We start from the raw sequence: 22,742 nt of genomic DNA, 5'->3' as shown, positions 1-22,742 counted from the left end.
TCCATCTGCCAAGGTATAGGGACGTAAGTTTGAAAACTGACGAATTGCAAAATCTTGCACAGGTCACCATTGGCATTTTCAGACTAGTGGACGATTTTAACGAAACAAATTTTAGTAATTTTAATTACTAAAATTTGTCTCGTTAATACTGTAATAGCAGATTGAAGCAATTTTCAGTTCGCACTCACCTAGTATTACAGAGATCTTCACGGACTGCAGTGTTTGACCGAAATTTCCCAACAATTGGAGAGAAAGTCTTTTTTTTCCAGTTGAACACAATGGCTACATTACATGGGGCGCAAATATAACTAATTGATTTTGTTTGTCATAGAAATAAATTCAACTAGATCTGGCGGCAAAGCTAAGTCATAGGAAGATTTCGATTACAAATTTCACCAATCCAAGAAAAAGAAAGTAATAAATAAATTAATACATAAAAAACACCAACCACAATTTCATATTGTTTCTGGGTCGCTCACTAATTAGTTTATTTCGCTTCTCACGTACTTCTTTTTGTATCGTTGCTTGGGGTAATATCTTTTCAAATGTCCGTGGGTCAGATACCCATAGCTGTAAAATTCATTTAATTGACAATTTTATACCCTAATAAATCGTGTATACAAACATTCGCCGTCTTTTTACAAAGAACGAAATCCGCAGCTGATTCGCTCTCCTCTAGAAAAAAAAAAAACATTGCATTACAAGATTACTGTACAGAGGACTGCTTCAGCCAGAGCACGAATTTTCTAAGTAAAGCTTTTATCGATAATAATTTAAAACTAGAATTCAATAAGTAATTCTTCTTTTGAAAATATATTCAATATAATCAGGCCTTCCATTACCAAAAGTAGTAGATATTCAAGTTTTGTTCTTTCGCTATACACGGATAGCTCGTTTTTAATATCTCCCTCGATGCCACGAAAACAAATTTATTTAGCTATTGGATGAAAGCTAGTTATCGATACGGTTTTAAGTGATTCCAAGGGACTATTAGAAGAAATAGAAATGTTTCTAAATGGGTTTATAGCTTGTTTAACATCTTGAAGGGAGGGCAAAAAAGATTTTTATTCTTCTAATTGCATTTCCAATTTAAACCTCGGGGTATAAGTGGTATTTTTTTTTTTTCTGTTCACTACGTTAACAAAGAAATACAATCGAAATAAATCGATGTAGAGTGATTGTTTACAAACGACTTTTCAAGATGGGTGCAAGTTAAACAGGTAATTGATCACTGATTGTCATATCATCAGGAAACAGCAGGGGCAAGTGTTTCTAAAGATCACACGAGGCAGATTAATTTGCCTTTTAAAAAAAGTAGCGAATAACATCAGCGGCCTCCTTGCGGAGTATTTTCCTTAGACGACTGCAATTAACTAAACACGAATCTCTCTTACGAAGGTCGTTAATATGCCAGCGCAGATTACAGATTATTTGCTAAGTAGCAAAAATATCTCCCCAAATAATAATAGTAGTAATAAAAGATGCCAGCAGTTGTGAAGATGTACAAGGATTTTTTTTTTTTTAAAGAAAGCATTGTTTTTATGTGCCAACAATACTTCTAGCAAAACTTGACTTACTACCTTGCCCACAGGGCGGCCTGCAAAAGCTGGGCTCGGAGCGAGAAAAAATGCCCGCGAAGCTTAAACCGAGCGCGAAGAGTACCAACAGTCCAGATTTAATTTTAATTTCTTGTTAAAATATCAGTGATTGATACCAAATCTGATTAACACCCATTGCTTGGAGAGACTGGGAACCAGTGAACAATCTAAAAACGAATCGAACTCTGTTGAGAAGAGCGCTCATTTATTTAGCTAACATTCTGACCGCTGATGTTGTGGCATAACGTTCTCACACGAGCAGCGTACCAAAGACGCCCGTAAGAAAAGGATATTTCACTAGTCAACAACCAGTTGACTACTATGAGAGTCGTTTGAGGGGGCCAAGTGAATTGCCCATAATAACGAAGTGCCCGTACGGTGAGGTTCATTTACTGAACACACTAGAGAACCCTTGGTGAGACTGGACGTTGACTATCTGCTCTTTGTTTTCAATTCATCAGACGTCTCTAGTTTCTTGAACCAGCTTCGTAGGGCTTGATCAATCCTGAGAACCGCGACAAAACTCGCGAACAACACAGCGGTGGTCAGCAAGAAGGAGACACCCTCGAAAACGAATCGGGGAGCGAAAATCTTCCACACCATAAGATGGCGGCGGTGTAGAGCGGCAGAGCAAGATGTGGCTAAAAGCTGCGCAAGAAATGAACAGATTTGAAATAAGAACCTCACTATACAGCCTCTATCCTTATTATGTAAGTGTGTGCAGAACTGAAGACTGCATGCTAGTTTTTATATCAGCTATAGAAAACACAGCCAATTAGAGTAAGGGAAAGCCGTTTTAAATTCGATGGTATTAACCTTCCCATCGTGCGTAGCGCGTATGTCGCATTGACTGTGTTGGTCACTGCATTTGCTATGGCAAGGTACAAAATGCAAGACTTTCTTGTGGTGTACCACGGAATACCCCACCTACCATATGAGTTTTCTTGGGATATTTAACGGTATACCACGAGAAAGCGCTGCATAAGTTGTATTTGTTATATGACTTGTATTTGTAGCCGATATAACGGGCGCTCTGATTGAGTAATACTAGGGCATCATTCCCCGTAATGTCCTCGGGCCGATTACGGGCCGGCAAAAAGCTATATAATAAACAACTTATTAACCTCGAACGTCCGGTCTTTTATACGGGAAAATCTCCTTGCCTTGCCGTATTGACCGAACGATAGCGAGGTCAATACGGCAAGGTCTCGGTTTGAGATTTTCCCGTAAAGACCTCACTCCCGGTTAATAAGTAGTTAGTAAACGCATAACTCATTATCGTTAAGGATATTCCGGCCCAGCAGGATGAAAGGCAGCTGTGATGTTTGGTTGGAGGCATACAAACCTTAACGCCATGAAGTGCCTGGTACATGAGTACGAGGCGAAATGTCCGGGTTCTTAACTGCTCGGGACTTTCAATCCAATCGAACTCTCCTTTGCTTGATTGACGACCACTTTTCTTCTCAGTCCCTAGCACTCTGTTTGGTATTTGAGGCCAAAACAGGACGAGAGGAAGACCAAGGGCAAATAGGACTGGGCCAGCGAAAGTATTGAGTAGAATGAGGAGACCTGGAACCAGAACAGGGTGAGGTTAATCCAGCAAGCAAACGAACAAACTCAGGAATTATAATTGTTTTCGCCGTTTTGAAGGATGACATTCAGCTGTAATAACGATCAAAACATCATAAACCATAACACAAACGTGACTTACAACATGTAAGAATGATTTGTTTTTACGGCCTTGATTACTTGTTGACCCCTTGAGGTAAAATTCTGTCAGACCTTGAAGGCGTAGCTTCACGGTAAGGGCGCATGTGCAAGCCCTAGCTTGAGTGTAAAGTACAATTTTCGTTTGCTAGAGTTGCAGGCAGAATTAGAAATGTTCGAAGGAAAATTGCATAGAAAACATCGTTTTGAATCTGCTCTAAACCAAAACCCAATAGGCAATTAAGAAATAGAAAACATGTACCGTGCTTCTATCGAGTTATAGAAACACGAGTGGAAGTTTGGGAGAACGAGAAATGCCGTGGGAACTCGAGCCGCAGGCGAGTGTTTCCACAGCTTTTTGAAGTTCTCCTAAACTTTCACGAGTGTTTCTATTAAACAATTAGATTATGAGCTCGAGATTTCTATCGCGGGATAGTTGACGAGGGCTGCGCCCTCGTCAACTATCACGCATAGAAATCGAGAGCGAATAATCTAATTGTTTTAGTATAAATCTACTAGTCGTTCAAAACTTTCATCTAAATCCTCTTCGCAGACACTTCGACAACACAAAGAAGCGGCCCCCAGCGCACGCTGCTACGCTACTCACTATCTATCACAGAATAGAACGTGAGTAGCGTAGCCAATCAGAGGACGGCATTCGTGATAGAACGCTAGTAGATTTATACTAAAACTCGATAGAAACACGGAGAACATGTTTTCTATTTTTTTTTTTAGAAAACACCGCGACGAAAAAAAGGAAAACGGCTTGTTAACTTTGATTATGAAAGTGTAAATTCTCTTTGCTCGCGCCATCATTACGTCAACAGCTCGTGCTAGTTCTGTGTTTCCATCGAGTTATAGAAACACGATTTTTAACCAATCAGCGCGCGTATTTTCTTAGGACTGTTTTCTAAGAGTTTTTAACAGTGTTTTTCTGGCTTGGTTACCTGGTAGAAGAAGGCTTTCCATGTCTCCTGGGAATCCAACAAAGGCCGCTTCGAAACGGATGGATGGAATAGTGGCTTGGTGTCCTGTACAGTAGAAGGAATAGCACGAAAGGAAATACCACAGAACTACCATGCTCAATGAAGTATCTGATAAAAAGATATACAAACAAATGCCTGGTTACAAGAGACGTTCCTGTGACAGACACCCAACTTCCAATACTTTGCCTACTTAGATTTAAGAACAAAACTTCAGTTCCAGTGACCAACTTGTATTCCAATACACAGAGAAAACAAACGCAAAACGCTTTTCAGTCCTCTATAGTTTGTATTGCCTTGACATGAAGCGTATCGTCCGAGAGGTTTGTAAAGAAAAACTGCTAGAAACATAGCGACAAACCAAGATACGAGACCACAAAATTGGTGAATAAACTTTTTAAATCCTTGATGGAACGCATAGAACTCGCATAGAACTTACCATGTCAATAAAGGACTTCAATTACTACCTTAGTGCAAGATTTCGTAAATTTGAGACAGCAGCAGTCTTGGCGGGAACTGAACACTTGACCGCTAGACGAATATATAAGTTCCCGCCAAAATTGCCAGTGATGTAAATGCAGATGCAAATGCAAATGAAACTACAGTGGAACCTCCGCTTGCGACCATCCCTCGTAAGCGACCACCTCTCTTCAGCGACCGCGACCACTTTTAGAGCTAAAAGTTTGAAATTTTCTTTTGTTTTTAACCTCCCATAAGCAACCACTTGACAGATAATAGAGCGAAATAATAAGGTGTTGCAACATTATCGCATCCCTGGGTAGTACAAGAGACGAAAATTTTTCGATGGGAAGTACCGAACTTTTTCTCGAAATTGACTTTTTACACGAATAAAACATTTGAAAATTTTAAGAAAACATGCACATACACTGTTACCATATGTTGAAAGGTAAAATTTGAACCCAGTCTAAGCTCCCTTAAGCGACCACCCTGGCTTGACATTATGGGTGGTCGCTTATGGGAGGTTCGACCTGACTGTATTTGACTCAAATTTGTGAACTCCGCACTTTATGATGTTTTCACAGCGAATACGTGTACCAGATAATTTAACAGTTGTTATCCACTAGTTTTGCCTCGTCGTTTAAAGTCTAATCGCTTCTTTCGGTTTTTTTTTTCTTTCTTTTTTTTTTTTTTTACAACGCTTCCTTCAAAAAACGTCACATACACTACGCTCCAATCTCCAACAAACCGCCAACAGTCGGCGGACAGTCGGCCGACAGTGCAGACAACCGACAGGTTTTTTTCGGGAAAGGCACTGGGATAGGGCTGGGAAATGTAAAGATTAACAGGTGAGCAACACATTGTACGTTCAATGCATGAGGTTGTAAATTATTTTTATACATTTTAACGCCACCACTGACCTGAGTCGTTGATATAACTGCTGTCGAGTTCCCCATCATGGCTCAATCCATGAATTTCTAACAACAAAAACATCTGCACACACATCAGAAAAACAGACGGGGACATTCCGTTGGCCAAAAGCATCATTAGCGGCAACGCAACGGTGAGAAATAAAATCAATAACGCTGACGAGTACACTGTAGCGAGACCGTAAACCATTGGTGTATTTGCGTCATCTTTGCCAATCTCTTCCACAGGAGGAGTGTTCCCGTTCTCACCGTGCCAATTCTGCTTTATTTCTTGAACCACAGCGTGGATGATGGCAGAATTATCGTCTGGGTCTTGCAACGCTTGGACTTTTTCACTGAAAGAGGTTTTCCTGCCTCTGAAGACAGTGTAGAGACACAGTGGCGAATACATTAGGCATGCGACTGTCGCGACACACAGACAGTAAACCATCTGTGGAAGGATGATCTGCTGCCACAGCCGAATCTCTGGGAAGACAGAGGTCCTTTCCTCTGGCACCATCTGCAGCACCCAGTGCGCGCAGATCAGTAGAAATGCTCCCGGCAGGGAAAACTTTACACACAATACCACGAACGATGGCCCATTTAAATTCCCCTGATAACGCAGCCATTGTCGAACTGCAAGCGGAATCACACCCGTGCATAACACAGTTAGAATAAAGCGATTGCTTGCTGTAAAATCCTTGTTTGTTAAAGCTGACAGAGGTTTAAGGAAATCCGAAGGCACACAAGACCACTGTTCCTCTCGGCAAGCTTTTAATACGATGGCAGTTCTATTGACAATGTCAAAGGCAATCCATGCCAATAACAGTCTGAGGAGAAATCCAATGACACTGCCTCTTTTGTGCTCCTTTTTGGGCAACCTCCTAGAGTTCTGTCTTAAAAGGGGCCTTCTCCTGTCGCTAATCCCACATTTCCAAAGGCCCTGAACGCATTTCATAGCAATCAAAGCCTGAATGAAAAAGGCGATTATTTTGTCCTCGTTCACGACAAAGCTGTTTGAAAACAGAGCCATGCATTGAAGAAAACACAAAACTGCAGCAAAAACACTGTCTGTTGAAAGTTTAGTGAACAAACAGCCAACCGCCACTTTCGTCCTTTTGATTATTACCTTCTGAAGGGAAATAAACATACCTAGTACCAATACACACAGAGGAAATAAAGACATGACAATGATAAAATTAAAGCTAAAGGAAGTCACTACAGAAGCCAGAGTGAAACCCATCGAGGGAATTACTGCCAGCAGTGACAACCTTCTACCGCAGTCAAGAAGTGTTAACATCGCAACAGCAACACCAAGAAATAGCACAGACACACCAGCAAATATAGAGTTGAGATCAAACTTAGCCCATAGAGACTGACAAAGAGACTTTACTTGAGATAAATAATCCCTGTAAAATCCTTCAACGGCTGTCAATTTTTCATGGAGACGTGTTAGGTCTTCCATAGTAGCTTTTTCAATCAATCCCTTGTGACTGTCAAATTTGTCAGCAAAGTCTCTGGTCTCAGAAACAAGTTCAGTTGCATTGTGTAAAATTCTGGCAAAGTCTTCCAATGTGCTCTTTGAAATCTCTCCAGAAATGGAGGCATATTCATTGAGATATCTGTTGACTTGTTTGGAGTTTATTTCAAAAGCGGTGTTTCTTTCTATCAAGTCTAGCACTTGCTGCGCCATGCTAAGATGTTTGTCATCTGAATGGTGCGCTTGTAAATCCATGGTGCTATCATGGCAAAACAGCTCAGGTATAATGGTTCCCAGGTTACCATAGGGAATTGGAATGCCAAGAAACAGGGAGAGGGTTGGGACCAAGTCAATCTGAGAGACAGTTGTAGTTTTATCCTACAGCAGGTAAGAACATAAAATAATAATAAATAAATAAATACATAAAACAAATAAACAAATCACTGACTAAACAAACAAATGAACGAATATGAACAAATGAAATACTATTTTTACTGAACATGTACATGTACATTATGAAAAAAGCACAGTTTATATTGTACAATGGCAAGAGTGCAAGACACATATTACAAGTAATCATACAAACATGTACATGCATAATTCATTATCTTTCCCAGAGGGAATGATTCATGTAGCCATTGATTCCTGCTTCCTGTCCACACTCATGGGCAGTATGTCATTCAATTCTACTGATAATACTTCTTGAAATTTGAAATTCTACACACCTGCCCAGGATGGGATAGATATTGTTACCAGAAATAGGCTTTTGACCACTATTGCAAGTTATAAGGCCCTTCACTTTTAGTAGAGTCCTTTTTTTCCATTCAAGGCAAGCAATGATAGTTATGTAATAATTTAATAAAAAAAATTCTGTGAAGCTTTGCACGTCAAGCTACACTGTTTTGCATAAACATACTTACATTGACTCACCTTTAATTGCATGTTACAAGTAGCTAGAGGTTTAGTTGAGTAAACAAAGAGTGCTGCATCAACCTCATCCTCACTGTCTCCCCCGTGATCACCAGTACGTGTCATGCCATGATCACCCATCACAAACAGTACTGTATCCTCATCAAGTGTTTTCATCACAGACCTGTAACATTCAAAACAATCACCATAATGTAATGACAATTTATTTACTTGACGCTGTGCCAAGGAGAATTTATTAGACATGCTGCCCTTCTCAAAATGCCTACAAGCAGCAAATGTTGCAAGAATAGATCACACTCATAGTAACAGTACACATAAATACATTTATTATATATCTCAGTTACCGCATGCACTATGATCGGTCATTTTAGCAGGCCATATTCAACTGTACGGCCTGCTGAAACTTACCGGTAAAGCTGTTTTTGTTGCCAAAGTGTTTCTTGATTTAGCACCAAGTGTTCTTAACTTTCATAGGAAGCAAAAGTTTAAAAATATTGTTTTGCTTTCAACATGCTTCAGAAATTTGAAACCTGTCAGACACACAGTAGAAATATAATTTAAAATATGTTACTAGCCTCGTCTTCTCGTTCCATACTGTAAGTTGCAGATCCTTGTCTTTCCCCTTCAATTTGTGGCCTTCGCGCTTTACGCTTGAGCTATAAATTGAAGGGGGGGGGGGGGAGGGGGGAAACTTGATCTGTAACTTACAGTACGGATCTCGAACTTGATTAGTACGAGGTACACTGTATATGTATGTATGAAAAAATTCTAACTGGCATTTTGCATATTTCATATTGCCATTAGGTAGATGATTGAAATTTATTTTCACATCAGTGTATTTAAGAAAAACAATCAGCCTGTGGCTTGCCCAAAGGACATTCTGTGGTGTAGGATGTACTAGTCCGAACATCATTCTCAAAAGCCCCAAAAATTTCACTGACCTCCTACAGTACTTCTGTTATATGAATTTGCTCAAAAAGTTTTCCAAGAAATTCACCTGCCTGTTGGGCAAGTGGAGGACAGAATCCACTGGCCCAATGGCAGAATCCACTAGCCCCAAGCTACATATGTATCACACAAGACTTTCTTTGCATGCTGCGTTACTGTTCACTATATATTTACATACATGCAGTGCTTAAATACTTTGAGAGAAGTGTTCTAATGATTAGTGCATTGGACCATGGATTACTCAGTCCAGGTTCAACGACAACAAGGTTCATGCTATGTCGCTCCTTTGTTTGCCTACATGTACATGTATAAATGAGTACTGCCAGACTGTCTAAGCAATCTGCTAAATTACTGGGAAGTAACTTGTGATGGAAAAGCATCCCATCACACAGAGGAAATAATACTCCTGGTCACACTTATTGCACTGAGATGGCATTAAGCACAATAAATTGGTTTGTGTAACAGTATTATTCGCAATTTTTCCCTAGTGCAACTTTCTCGAGAGAGCTCATAACACAATGTTTTGTGAACAACTCATTCCCTTGGCTTATCCATGGGGCCCATAGCAACTATGGCTACCTGTCAGTAACCAACATAGCAACCCACCACTACACCAAGAACTAGAAGACGCACTTCTAAGACATGACAACACGACAACTCCAATCTTTACAATTGCAGAAAAAATTCACCCTTTACCCCCCAGCTGGTGTTTGTAACTGTGCATCTGCAGCTCATAGAAATGATTGAGGGATTTAAACTCACAGTATTCTCTGAGTCATGATCTAGAACAATACCACATGCATAAAGAAAATTAACAATATTCCATAGCATGAGTGTCAACAGCAAAAGGGAAACCACTGTACAAAGGAAGTCCACTAGCTTGAGACTAGTGGATTTTCCAGTTGGCCTTCGGAAATTTTTGAGGAAAGTCAAATTACAGAACTACTGCAAGAGATGAACTTTTTGGGGGATAGTGAAAATGATTTTCTGGCTTGTGCCTCATAGTAAAAGCTTGCCCAAGGGGCAAGCCTGAAAATTTGTTTTCTTTGAGCCCTGGAACAAGAGCTGGACAAAATTATCATATACCGTAAAACAGTATCCATCTGAGTGAGTTTTGAAGCCATCTCTGGGTGGTTGGGTCCAAACTTGTGTCCACAGTGGTCAACCCCAAGAAAGTGACCAATCAGAACATCCCAGTCCTTTGTCGTTATTTCTGGAATCAAATGCTCAATCACACCATTGTCCACTGTGTGAAGATCCATCACATTAAATGACGGGAATGGAAAGGACTTCTGGAAAGAGTCAGGGAACAGACTTCCCCAAGTGTCATCTCCCATGAAGGTGATGTTCTTCTTTAGAGATTTCAACTGGAAAATGATGTTGTCTTCAGTGATATTTGAACTGGCAAAGTTTCTCCCAGCATCAACAAATGTTGGTAGACTTCCTGGGAAATTAAAGGTAAAGTAAATAAAGTAAGCACAATTTTGTGTGCTTAGATATACATGAGCAGGGCAGCAATAAAATAAAAGATGCCGCTTGGAAGACTGAGGTTTTTTGCATACAGTATTTCTCGAAAATGAAGCACAAATCAACAAAACCAATTATGCAACGATGCTTTTCATGTCAAAACAAGTCAGTCTGCCAAAAATTAGCTTGATCCTCCAAAAAATAAAAATCGGCCCAAAACGCTATATATGCCTTTTTTGCACGGAAGCCTTCAATTGGAATAACAATGTCTGCCTTATGAAAGCAAACAGGAAGAGACAGAAAGCACATGTATGGAGTCGAAAACCATACACTTCTGTAAAATACCGCTGATCATGAAAATTGAGCCTGTAATGACCACAATGCAATGACATTCGCTTTATGATCATGCGCTGCTTACTTTGATACATATTTTGAAATTTTTCATAAATAGAGAAGAAAAGTCATCAAGTCATGATAGTCATAGAGAGAAGGTAATTTTTTTGCGTCCGATGAGATGCATCTGGGACTAAATTTGTGCGTCTTTTAGGAAAATTATGAGTCTGAGATGCGGGACGTGCAGGTTGATGGATCACTGGAACTGGAGATATAATTTTTTTGACAAGAGATCTTATTGGAGTGTTTCAGACAATACACATTTTGAAGAAAAATGAACTAAACGTGAGCGGCGTGCTATAGAAACTTTGATAAACAATTTGTTCATCAAGGAAAGAGTATTTCTACTGTTTGAATGGATGATTTGTGTCAAATAGAACCAGAGATCTCATTTTTTTGACTAGGCCATGGAATGCTTCAGACAATAAACATTCACAAGCGATTCGCTGACGTGTGTGAGACACAAATTTTCATAATTACTATTCTCAAATTAATTATCTGGGAGTCAATGTAAAGCCAAAGGTGATTATTTTGTTTAAAAACTGTGAGGACTACTTGCAAAATTACTCTTTGACCCAGTGAGTTGTTCAAAACCGTAAACTGCAACATAAAAATTACATGTCATATTCGAAACAATTTGTTAAAACAAGGAGTTTAAGCAACTGTTTCAATTTTCTTCCCAACTTCTTGGCGGCCAAAGATCAAGCAAGCGTTAATAAACGGTAGTTTGTCGGTGAACTTGTGAAGCGATCGAAAACTCAAAATATTTACATGTACATGTAAGCTTTCACTGACATTTTTCACAATATGCAAATTTCATGTTGAAACCTGATGCTTTTTCATTCCAGAAATGTCCTTTGTTTGTCCAACAATGCTTCATATAAAGAAACTTCTGGAAATGAATAACAAAGAGACATATATGCACATATAAATGTGCATATGTGCGCGTATTGACATACGCATATACGCAAAATATGTGTGTATAATACGCATAATTATGTGTAGTTCGCTTACATCTGAGTTGCACTGTAGCACAATATTTGCACATCTACATTTGATCAGGAGAATCTTATCCTTAGCACTAATGTTACAGTACCAGTCACTCAAAACTCGAATGACTCGACTAGATCCTCGATCCTCGAAACTCGAAAACTTCAAGTATCAAGTCTCGAGTTGAGTCCTTTGAGTTTTGAGTTGAGTCGTTTGAGTTTTGAGTCAAGTCGTTCGAGTTTCAAGTTGAGGAGACAAAGAATTTATCGCGCCATTAATTTTTCCAAATACATGTACATGTCAATCTTGCTGGTTTGCTTTTGGAGACAGAGAAATTTTCGAGTCGCGACTCTAGAGGCGGTAGGCGACTCTACATTTATAAATCGGTTGGCTTATTTAAATCGATTGTTTTGTCCCTCAGTTGAACTTCTTTCGATTTGGAGTTAATTATCATTCAATTCAGAGTAACAACAGAGTAACAGCTCTGAACATGACAGTGAGTTTTGTTGTAATCAACTGTATGAACGGCTCGATAGAAATCAGAAACGCTAACTCTCGAGGTGCGCATGCGACTCAAAATCACCAGCTTCTTCCAATTGGTTGTTTGTTTTGACACTTGGTATGAACACATTTCTTTTGATTCGAGCTATCTTTAATCCATTTGCTGATGATTTCAGAGTAACTTTTCCGGTCAGTTTTCAATTCGATGCTGGGTTTTGTTTTTACGACTCAATAGAAATTAGAAAGTCTTGAAGTGGGTTGTTTCGTGCAGACAAGAAAATGCACGTCAAAATTGAAAGATCTTATCTTCTGCTGAAGTTAAGATCAATTGCTTGATTACCTATAATAATTTCACAAAAATTAAGATATATCAACTGTTAAAGCTGTTAAATAAAAAAATGGATAAATCAGTGGAAAACCTTTCTGTTTCATTCAACCTAGAATTTTACTAGCTGTGGGAGCAACGATTCTGATTGGCCAGCCTGTAATTGTAAGTTAACAAAAAGAGTCAACACAGCCGTTTCATCTTGGATCCATCTAGGTTTTTTACGAAGGCACAGGAAGTTTCGTTTGTAGTTTGAAACAAGTTGTCATGTTAAACATGCCTTAATGTAACAGAAGTTGACATGACAAGAGTAATTTAATGCTGCCAAGAACTAGAAATATCATTTTGCACTTGCACGCTGATTCGTACGTGTGTTGTTTTTTCTATGCAATGAATATAATTACAATTCAAGACTTCAACTCAAGACTAACAATTTGGACGTTAATATGAAATACATGTACACGTATTCTTGCACGAATAAAGGAAGCCGCACGAAGTGCGGTATTGTTTATTTCTATTGTTACAAATTCGAGATATAAATCGTTTTCTCGAAAAATTCTTTGAGTGTCTTGAAACTCGAAACTTGATGCTCGAAACTCGAAACTCAAAACTCGAGCGTCGAAACTCGATTCTTGAAAGCATTGTGTATTGAGGATCGAGTTTCGAGTCGAGACTGTCAACTTACATTTGACCGGTACTGTAAATATTATTAGGGGCCAAAGTAATGAGCCTGAGCCATGCCCAAAAATTTAGATTCAGGCAGACAACTCTTCCCTCTCATTTGCTTGTGGAATTTGATTTCTGTGTTTTTCCCCCCACAAGTAAACCCATTCCATTTTCTGTCTGACACCCAGCCCCCTATTGAGGGTCTAGGAAATCTGAGGGGAAGGGGGCAAGTCTTTACAGGCTGTTTCTGAGGGGGCAACTGTGTCAGTGCCTTTGATCTTCTAAAAAAATTTTGAAGGGGGAAGTGTGTTGGCACTGTGATCTTGCTTTCTTGGGGGTAAAAAGTTTACTTTTCTGAAGGGATAAAATTCAAAGTCCCTCAATGGGGCGGGGGCTGGGGGTGTGGGGTGCGGATAGTAAATGGAATGACTCAATGTTGTACCATCAGGGTGGGAAAAGACCATTGGGTCAACCACGAGTTTTAACACATGAGTTTCTCACCAGTAGTAAGCGCCTTTAACCTTTGCATAGTGGTAGTTGGTGGGTCTGCCACAAATCTGAACAGTACTCCATGTTGAGGCGAGTTTTCCAACACTTCATGGATCACTTTTAACTTGTTCTGGTAAGGTAACGCAGCCTGCTCCTCAATGCTAGTGTTGTATTGCGCAAAGTCATAGCGTAAGGCATCGATAATGAGAATCACAGCCTTTTTGTGAGTCGTCTTCGTCCAGCAACCTTCATTTGTACTTTTTATTTTCCTCGACTGTTGTTGATCCGGCAACATGTCTGGAATTTCCGTACAATCGCTGTACTCGTTAATGACTAGTCGCTTTAAAAGAAAGCCGCGCGTGAAAAGAAAAATTCCAACCACATAGAGAAATGAAATGAAGAAGAGTAAAACGAGAAGTTTAAGCCCGTAACCCATATCGCACGCACATGAAAATTCAATATGACTTGTCCGCCATGATGGTTGCGGAAGGGTTGCTAAGCTCTTACCCAAGCTCTCTCTTCCTTCGTATGATTGCGAGGCAAGTTATTTTTAAAGATGGCGTCCGAAGATGGCATCGAAACTGATTCTCCGTATTTTCCTTCAAATTCGATTATTCCTCAAACAGTTTTAGAAGATCTGTGTAGGTTAGTCAGAAATTACTCATCTGTGTTTTTTTATTTTGTAGTCTGACTTTTAATCAGTGCCTATTGTTTCTTTCTTCAGCCGTTTCTTGATCAACATTCCGGAAGAGGAAAGGAAGGATATCGTTCGATTGTGTTTTCAGATCGAAACTGCACATTGGTTTTACGTTGACTTTTACAGACAAGAGCAGCCTGATCTCCCACCCTGTGGCCTCAAGGATTTTACCAAAATCAATATCCTTTTCCTAAACATTTACCATCAGTTGCACTTCGAATGAGAATCGGCGGTCGAAACGGTCGAAGTAACTTACAAACCATACCTATGTACTGTCATTTTCAACAGTTTCAGGTTCGATGCTTTGTTCAATTGGTAAGATAGCTTACTGATTTATTTCCAGGTTGCTTTAGGGTTATTCGGTTACGAGAAGCCAAAAACTCTTGAAACGCTTTGCAATATTGTTGGCTAACTATAGTAGAGGTACATATGAGCTTTTATTATATGGAGAAGAGTGTTTTACTGGGAACTAAACTACTCGCAGATTCCATACGCCACTTCATCCAGGACCCGAGTGGCGTATTTTCCGTATGTCACCTTTGTGAGTGTCGTATCGTTCAATGACGTCACGATTCCCGCCTTTTGCTTTTGTTGAATTGGTTTCTCCATATAATAAAAAGAACATTACACGTTGGCTCGAAGATATGAATTTTATGTTCTTGTGGCAAGAACAATATCTCACGAGTGAGCGAAGCGAACTCGTGAGATATTGTTCTTGCCACTTGAACATAAAATAGTATCTTCTCGCCACCGCGTAATATCCTCTATATATGGAGTTGTCATAAGCTTAATATAAATTATACTGTTTAAGACCTTACCAATCAAACTTTTTGGGGAGGGTTTGGATCATAACTGTAACCAGTGCATTGCATAAGTTGGAAATTGTCATTTGCATGTGGCAGGAGGAATGGGTTTCTTAGTCAATATTGCCTGCTCCCAGTACCAGTGTTTTCTGTCTTTGTACATTATTTTTATTACAAGCCCTTTCATTCAAATCTTTTTTATCAAACTCTATGTATACTTGACTCTGAAGATGACTTCCGCTCAGGTTGTCGAAACGTCAGTCACCAACAACAGTTCTTTTCAGAACTACACTCACCCGGACGATCACACTATACGAACTACTGATACTCCTGGGTTCAAACCATTTACTGTGTTACTCTATGTATATGTAGATGAGTTAATAATTGTACACTCTGTGGCTTTCCAGTATATTGTATTGTCCATTGTTTCTTGTATTTAGCGGTAAAAATCTCACCAAATCTGCTGTTTTACACTACCAAAAACTTTTCATCTGAGAAGCACCTGCTGCACTCATTTTCCATAGAAGGTCAAATGCAGCTATAATGGCTGGTAACTAAGATTAGCTAGAAATGCATTATCTGCGATTGAGAATTTGATAAATGATTATAAATACAATATATACACGTATACTATTTGATAAAAGTGATTCTAAATACAATATATATACTAATGTGTCTTGTAACAATGTGTATTGCAGTATACTAAAAGTATTGGCTGAGAGATCAAAAAAACCAACAAACTAGTTCCCAGCTCGAAGTAAACTCTGTATGAAGTTTGGTGTATATGTATTATTATTTGTGCTACATGTACATGACTGTACAATACCTTTTCAGGATAATTATTTTCCTTAACTCGGTCACTCTTTCAGCAGTTTCGTTTCCTTAATAAAACTGGAGAGAACATCGATCAAGTGTTTGAGAACTGGAAAAAGTATAAGTACAGTGTTCCTGTTTATGGGGCAATATTGTTAAATCAAATGTTAGAAAAGGTAACAATAATATTATTCATCAATAAATTATATCCTTTTAGACCACACCCAGTAACAAATTGTACAAAATAGTTGTACTTCTAAAACCGGGTGTATACAGAGAGCAGCAAGAGCTGATTATACAATGGTTGTATGAGTGAGGAGAATTTGCATTCTGATATTCAAAATGAACAAGTAGTTTTCATTTCTATTTCTCACAGTGTTTTTTAAAAGAAGTTGAAAACCTTTTCTCTGCATATAAGTTGAGTTTAATACACATATACAAACACTCAAAATAATGTGAAAATTAAGGAGAACTCAAAATGTTTGGGAGAAATCTCAAACTTCCAGTAGTGTTTCAATAATCATTCTCAAACTCATTAATAGTTCATCAAGTTAAAACAAAGAAAATCACAACCGTGAGGGAAGTTTGGATACCCAGTCTTAATTAGCATAGATTTTGATGATTTTAATTCTCCATTTACTCCTTAGTTTTTGTTTCGATTGAGAAGATGTATCAAACACTCGAGATAATGTTTCATTGACTATCCAAACGCCTTGAATTTCATCAAAAATACTCTGCTGCACATCATATTTTCAACTATCTTCTTGGTGTTTTCATATCCAGGTGAAACGCTGTCTATCGCGTTTGATATGTTACATAGCAACACGGAAAATGTACTCTGTTTTTTTAAATATCATGAATTAGACATTGTATCCTAGAAGGATAAGGGGCCTTTTTGCCCTTAATATACACTGATGTCTCTTGTGTCATAACACCAGTGTAACTTTATCTACCTTCAAATACACAGAGTAGCATTTCTGCTAATTTCTTTGAGCTACAGTACTTACATGTAATGTTACAAATTATGTTATGTTGTCGTTGTTTTAGTGTGTGTTAGTGCAGCCATTCATGTCACGGACAAGCTGGGGTTTTCCAAAAGGAAAAGTCAATAAAGATGAATCTGCATTTGACTGTGCTATAAGAGAGGTGGGTGTGGATGATTGTCTTTTCTAGAAATCAAAATGCTGTTAGTAGCAGATCACTAATCTAGCAGGAATCTTATTAAATGATACTTACTCTCTTGTAGGTGTTAGAAGAAACTGGATTTGACATGTCATTTTTTGCTGACCCAGATGCATACTTAGAACACAACTTTCAGGATCATCAAGTAATACTTTGAAAAACTTGACTGTACTTGCTTAAGCATGTACACAGTTTACATGAATAATGTTCACACTGCATAGTATCACATTGTCAGTAATTCACTGAAGAAATTTCTGAGAGAAGTTTTTGTGGTTGAAAAGCTATGTTGTACGTTGGGCAGGCTCTCACCTAAAGCACATCCTGCCTTTGGGTGTGTGTGGACTACATTTGTAAATTCATAGTTGCTGAAACTGTTATTGTCTTTTTATACTGTCATCACAGCTATGGAATATCATTGTCTTGTGAAGTGTCACAGAAGAGTTGCTACCATAAAAAAATTGTAGGAAATTTCATGACACTTGTATCTGATCTGATCTGAAGCCTGTCTACTCCCATTTTGGAGCATAGGTCACTGACAAAACTCCTCCAGGCCCTTATATTCTTGGTCAGATGGTAATCCATAAATTTGACGTTACACATGTAGATACATGTATAGCCTTTATTTTATGAATTTCTCTCTGTTTTGACAGGTAAGGCTGTACATTGTCCCTGGTGTACCTGAAAAGACAGTGTTCCAACCACAAACTAGAGGAGAAATTAAGGTAAAATTAATGACAATGATCAATATTGCCATGAGAGTAATAAAATGTCAAGTCTGTCAAAGTGTGATGCATATTTCTTTTAAGTGTTCCATACTGAACTAACCAATAGTAATGGTAGTTACAGAAATATTTAATTTTAAAAAGTGAAAATATCCTAGGCTTATATTTCCTTCATGGGATTAAAATATTTAAATGATGTCACCAAATGCTAACATGTAACTCTGCTACAGTGAACAATGTCTCTCTAAGTCCTGATGCCATTACATTGCATGTTCCGCATCGTGGTTTGATGCAATGAAATAATGTTTATGTCTTCCAACTAGACTTTCTCTTCATCCAGTAACTAGACTGCAAGAAGCCTCTTTCTTTTCCCAGCATGCGAGAAGTTCAGTTTCTAGCGTGTGATCATGCAAGAGTGGTCTAGCTGTGAGCCACGAGTTGCGAGATGCGTGGGCGTGGAGAAAAAGGCAAAAGAGAGAAGGTTTTTTCCTGCCTTTTCCTATTCCCTCCTTGTTTCTTCCCTTAATTTCCCTAATATTAACCAAGGTAACGCGCGCGGGGGATTTCAGGAACAAAACCCAACTTCTTATAGTCTACCCACTAACCATTTACTTGTATGATTTTTGAAAGATGCCATCAAATATTACACTATCATGAAGGATCCTAGCAGAGATCTTGTTAATGTAGCTCACTACAGTTTTCAGGAAGTAAAAGAGGGTGCGTTGACACTCTTGTAAAATGTTCAAAGATGTTTCTTCTCACCTCTTGGCTAAGTCTTTAACCATCATATACGTATGTGACACTTTTCTAAACCGTATAGATCATACATCTGTGAACGTATCTCAACCAGGGAGGAACAGAGTTTTGAATTTGTTTGTTTGATCCACAGAACATAGAGTGGTTTTATGTTAACGATCTTCCATCCCACAAGAAAGATACAGTGAGCCGCGAGAAACTGGGACTTAACCCAAATGCGTTCTTCATGGTCATGCCTTTTGTAAAGTAAGAAACGAAGTTAAAACTTAGTTCTCATTACTGATTGCGACATGTTACTTTCAGTAGTAGTTCTGGGAATTTAGAAGTGTATCAAAGACATTAACCCTCATGTTTGCTTTGGAAGCTACCGTGTGGCACGAGATTTTTGCGGAAGTTTTTAATTTTTTTCGGATCGGCGATTTCCTCCATTTTGCGCGGGGAACTAATATTTCCCGTTGTAAAACTGAAAGACTGGCTTTTCTTGCTGGATATGAATTTTTGCAATCTTCAGGAAGTCGCTTTTAATGGCGAAGCGCGCGAGTGACGTCATAACTCAGACAAACTCAGACCATAGTTAGTAGTACTACTAACTATGCTCAGACAAACTCAGACAAACAAAACGGAATGGTGGAAGATTTGACGCTTTTTCAAGTGCGTAAGCAAGTGTTCCTAAAACAATTTTTAAAACGAAAATTAGGCGTTCATTTTCCTCTTATTTCTCCTAGAACACGCTTACGTTGTCTGACTCTCGCGGGGTTCCAATAATTTGCATTCTATTTTTAGACTTCGCGCGCTTCGTTATTGGAATTACAACATTTTTTTATTTTACTTTAAAGTATTATACATGCAATCGATAAGTGAAACAGTATGTAGAGATGTAAAATAAGGTAATCAGTGTCACTCTATTGCAATTGCATCTTGCCGTAGTGTGGTTGATTGCTGCGGCATTATCCCTCGAGTCTTGTTTCTGGATGAAAGAGACAGTAGAGCAAATTTTTTAGGAGCACGTTTTTTCGGGAACCTCGTCTCAGTGACTGAGATGTCAATTCTTTCCCTAGGGGTCTTCGAAAGTGGATATCGGCGGCTCGACAAAAAGAAGCTGACCCCACCCCTGCCCCGAGCACGGTGGAATCACCAGGAAATATCCAGCTTCAAAAACTACTTGCAAAGGAAGAGCAGCGTCTTGAACAGGAACAAAAACGAGCTGCGATCGAAAGAAGACGAAAACAACAACAGGAACGCTTTCAGCTACAACACGAACTTAACCATCCACTACGACAACATCACATGCAACAGAAAACAAGGACCTTAAAAGGTATTCTGGCCGCGCCCTCTTGGTGCCGTGACTTCGGCCATCATGCAAGCGTTGTGTGACTGCTCTTATAGTGGGTCACTAAAGCGTTGCATGATGCTTTAAATATCCTGTTTAGCAACTACTAGGCAAGCGATTTTCTAGTTGACGAGCATGTGCTGTTTGTTTTTATTGAGAACAAGAATTTTGATATACCAAAAAGTGTGCCTCCTGCCCCATGGGCGATGTAAAGAAGGCTCTGTTTTGTTGCTATTTTAGATTATCAAGCTTTCAAGGAAGACGACTTCTCGCCCGTTATGAAAGGGAAGGACGACAAACCAGTTTACAAGATCCTGCAGCGGCCAGCGGAGGAATCACACGAGGAAGAACCACCAAACCCAATACAAAAACTGCTGTCTGGAACATTGGGATATGGCCCAATTACCACGAACCAACCCCGCCCTCCCATGGGCGTGGTCACTACTCATGGGACCATTTACCAACCTTACCACCACCCGCAAGGTTTTAATAAGGAACATGCGTTACCTCATGGGACGCCTCCCATGTCTGCGCGCTCCAAGCAGTCAACAGCCTCCCCTTCAGAGCACAGCTGGGAAGATAAAGAATTCCAGTTCTCGTCTTCGGTGTTTTTGAACTTTAAGTTTGACACGAAACCCATTTTAGCTTGCCTGCCCACGTAGCGGTCACCAAATGCATCAAATCACAGACATCATGTAATTATGGTCACGCTTAGCTCTAGTCTCTAAGAGCTTGGCATGTTTTTAGTCGTCGTACAGGTCTGGCCCCCGAGATGGTGTTTTAATCTAGAGGATTACTGTAATTTATTTTAGGATAATTTTAAAGAGTTCTTAAACATGGCAAAACCGCACACACTCAAACGCACGTGAAAAGCTACCTCAAAGGTTTTGTTTGGTAGAACAGTATATAACAAAGGACATGAACCATTTAACGATTAAATCTGATGGAAATAGGTTATTAGACCTAGGTTTAGGTCGAGTTGAGACATATTTCGTTAAGTATTGATATAAAAAACCTTTAGGGTTTTTAGCTCGTGAATTTTAAGTTTTTGGAACTTTTCCTGCACGAACAGGAAGAGATTACTCGGTGATTCTCATGTTTTAATTTTTCGACATTCGTCGTTCCCAGGGAGATGGAGTGAAAGCAGACTACACTGACTACTTACAACGCAACCCTTGTATGAGTTACTTGCTGAAGTTTGATGGCGAGGCTCTCAAGACACAACCTAAAATTCGTTTTTAGTGTTGCGGTTTTCTCTCACTTTTTCGGCTAAATGTGGTGCTGCAACCCCAGCTGTAAAACTGATGCCTATTTCTCGGCTTTCAGTGAGCTAAAATGTCATGATCTCAGATTTAACATAGTTATTCAAATTCTGTAGTCTTCAGTAATCTTTCGGATAGCGCGTTTTATGGCAGCCATTGTTTATAAGCGGAAAATGTGTTTGCAGAAATGCGAAGAAGGGGTTCAAATTAATTTAGTTCCCATGTTTCAGCCTTATAGGTTTGAAATCATGAAACATTGCAATCATACAAATTTTGACTTACTCTTAATCATATGAAGTCATTTAACAGTCGTAACTTCATCGCGAGAATACGCTGCACTGAATTTTAAATTTATTGTATCTAAGTGTCATTTTGTTTTACTCTGAGCCAAGAAAGGGTTTCTAAGGAACCTACTACAATCTTTCTTATTTAATTTTTATAGGAGATTCAATGAAGTATGCCGCTGGTCGGGATGACCGCGGTCAATATACTGTGTTTTGTAGTAAGGAAAGTTTACTCTAACAGTTACTTCCTTGCAATAGCGAGAGGCGAGTTTCTATTCCCCCTTGATAGCAAGAACCCATGGCTAGGGGAAGGAAACCCCGTGAGAAAACCCTCACCCTCCGGTTTGAGCGGTTGGGCTAAGCACCCACCCTCGTAAGCTTCATAGGTTACAGGAACGCGAACAGAAGATTCGACCTTTGAAGGGTGGCAGGAATAGTTTAGCCAAACTATGGATTTCCAATACTTTTGTATCTATTTTCTCATACGGACGACAATACCAGCATTTACAAACCACTGATACTTGTGTAGTTTGTGTCCAAATCATTGTTCAGCTTAAGGCTACGAGAAATCTGTTACAACCTATTTACAACTTATCATAACAAAATGCTAGTACTATAGCTGATTACACATGTCCACATCGATTATCGTACGCGAACTTTAGGCTGTTCTTTGAAAGTCTCCCTCAGTTTCGCCGTTTTCTATCGTTCGTTTTCCTCATGAACCATCGGAAATCCTGGGACCACAATTACTACACTCTTGATATAAGGTTGCCTCTAATCTAGTATAAATTGGTGCTCAGCTGTCGAATAGAATGGAAACAACTAACAGACTACAGTAAAATACTCATTAAGTTACATAGAAAATACAGCCAGTCAGTGTAGAGCAAAGTTGTTGTAAGCTCGACGGTACTTCACTGCGTGGCCGTCGCATTGACTGTCTTTGCCACTGTATTCTATGGCAGGGTAAAAATTTTTTTGCAAAAAGGCTCGTGTGACAAGCAGGATATCTCATGGTATGCTACGAGATAAAGTGTAGCATATGACAGGCT

The 22,742-nt window shown here is 39.2% G+C and overlaps 2 protein-coding genes across 2 annotated transcripts; one reads left to right on the top strand and one right to left on the bottom strand.

The window, feature by feature from the left end:
* Positions 1–2,030: 2,030 nt before the first annotated feature.
* On the bottom strand, positions 2,031–14,363 carry LOC145501909 (GPI ethanolamine phosphate transferase 3, catalytic subunit-like). The gene is made up of 7 exons (XM_081481303.1): positions 13,857–14,363; positions 10,100–10,457; positions 8,066–8,228; positions 5,668–7,513; positions 4,253–4,399; positions 2,944–3,167; positions 2,031–2,246 (listed from the first exon to the last, which is right to left on the bottom strand). The coding sequence occupies exons 1-7, from the start codon at positions 14,278–14,280 to the stop codon at positions 2,031–2,033; spliced, it is 3,378 nt and encodes a 1,125-aa protein (XP_081337429.1). The 5' UTR covers positions 14,281–14,363.
* A 9-nt stretch (positions 14,364–14,372) lies between these two features.
* LOC145501926 (m7GpppN-mRNA hydrolase-like) lies at positions 14,373–22,212 on the top strand. The gene is made up of 9 exons (XM_081481304.1): positions 14,373–14,489; positions 14,569–14,720; positions 16,206–16,333; positions 17,205–17,303; positions 17,404–17,484; positions 17,990–18,061; positions 18,951–19,063; positions 19,876–20,132; positions 20,388–22,212. Exons 1-9 carry the CDS (start codon positions 14,401–14,403, stop codon positions 20,807–20,809), a joined length of 1,413 nt encoding a protein of 470 aa, XP_081337430.1. The 5' UTR covers positions 14,373–14,400; the 3' UTR covers positions 20,810–22,212.
* Positions 22,213–22,742: the final 530 nt, after the last annotated feature.

Source organism: Orbicella franksi, chromosome 1, assembly GCF_964199315.1.
Source record: "Orbicella franksi chromosome 1, jaOrbFran1.1, whole genome shotgun sequence".
Classification (NCBI taxonomy): Eukaryota; Metazoa; Cnidaria; class Anthozoa; order Scleractinia; family Merulinidae; genus Orbicella; species Orbicella franksi.
The sequence above is the reverse complement of the archived record's forward strand: the minus strand, read 5'-3'. Positions and strand labels throughout refer to the sequence as shown.

What these genes read in the sequence shown, in the direction of transcription:
- LOC145501909 (XM_081481303.1), bottom strand. Translation starts at nt 14,280, where the DNA reads ATGGGTTACGGGCTTAAACTTCTCGTTTTACTCTTCTTCATTTCATTT. An exon ending in CTTGTAACATGCAATTAAAG is followed by an intron (nt 7,514 to 8,065) that starts GTGAGTCAATGT and finishes TACCTGCTGTAG; the next exon opens with GATAAAACTACAACTGTCTC. An exon ending in CAGTTATATCAACGACTCAG is followed by an intron (nt 4,400 to 5,667) that starts GTCAGTGGTGGC and finishes TCTTTTTATCAG; the next exon opens with ATACTTCATTGAGCATGGTA.
- LOC145501926 (XM_081481304.1), top strand. Translation starts at nt 14,401, where the DNA reads ATGGCGTCCGAAGATGGCATCGAAACTGATTCTCCGTATTTTCCTTCA. An exon ending in ACAACTTTCAGGATCATCAA is followed by an intron (nt 17,485 to 17,989) that starts GTAATACTTTGA and finishes CTGTTTTGACAG; the next exon opens with GTAAGGCTGTACATTGTCCC. An exon ending in AAACTAGAGGAGAAATTAAG is followed by an intron (nt 18,062 to 18,950) that starts GTAAAATTAATG and finishes TTTGATCCACAG; the next exon opens with AACATAGAGTGGTTTTATGT.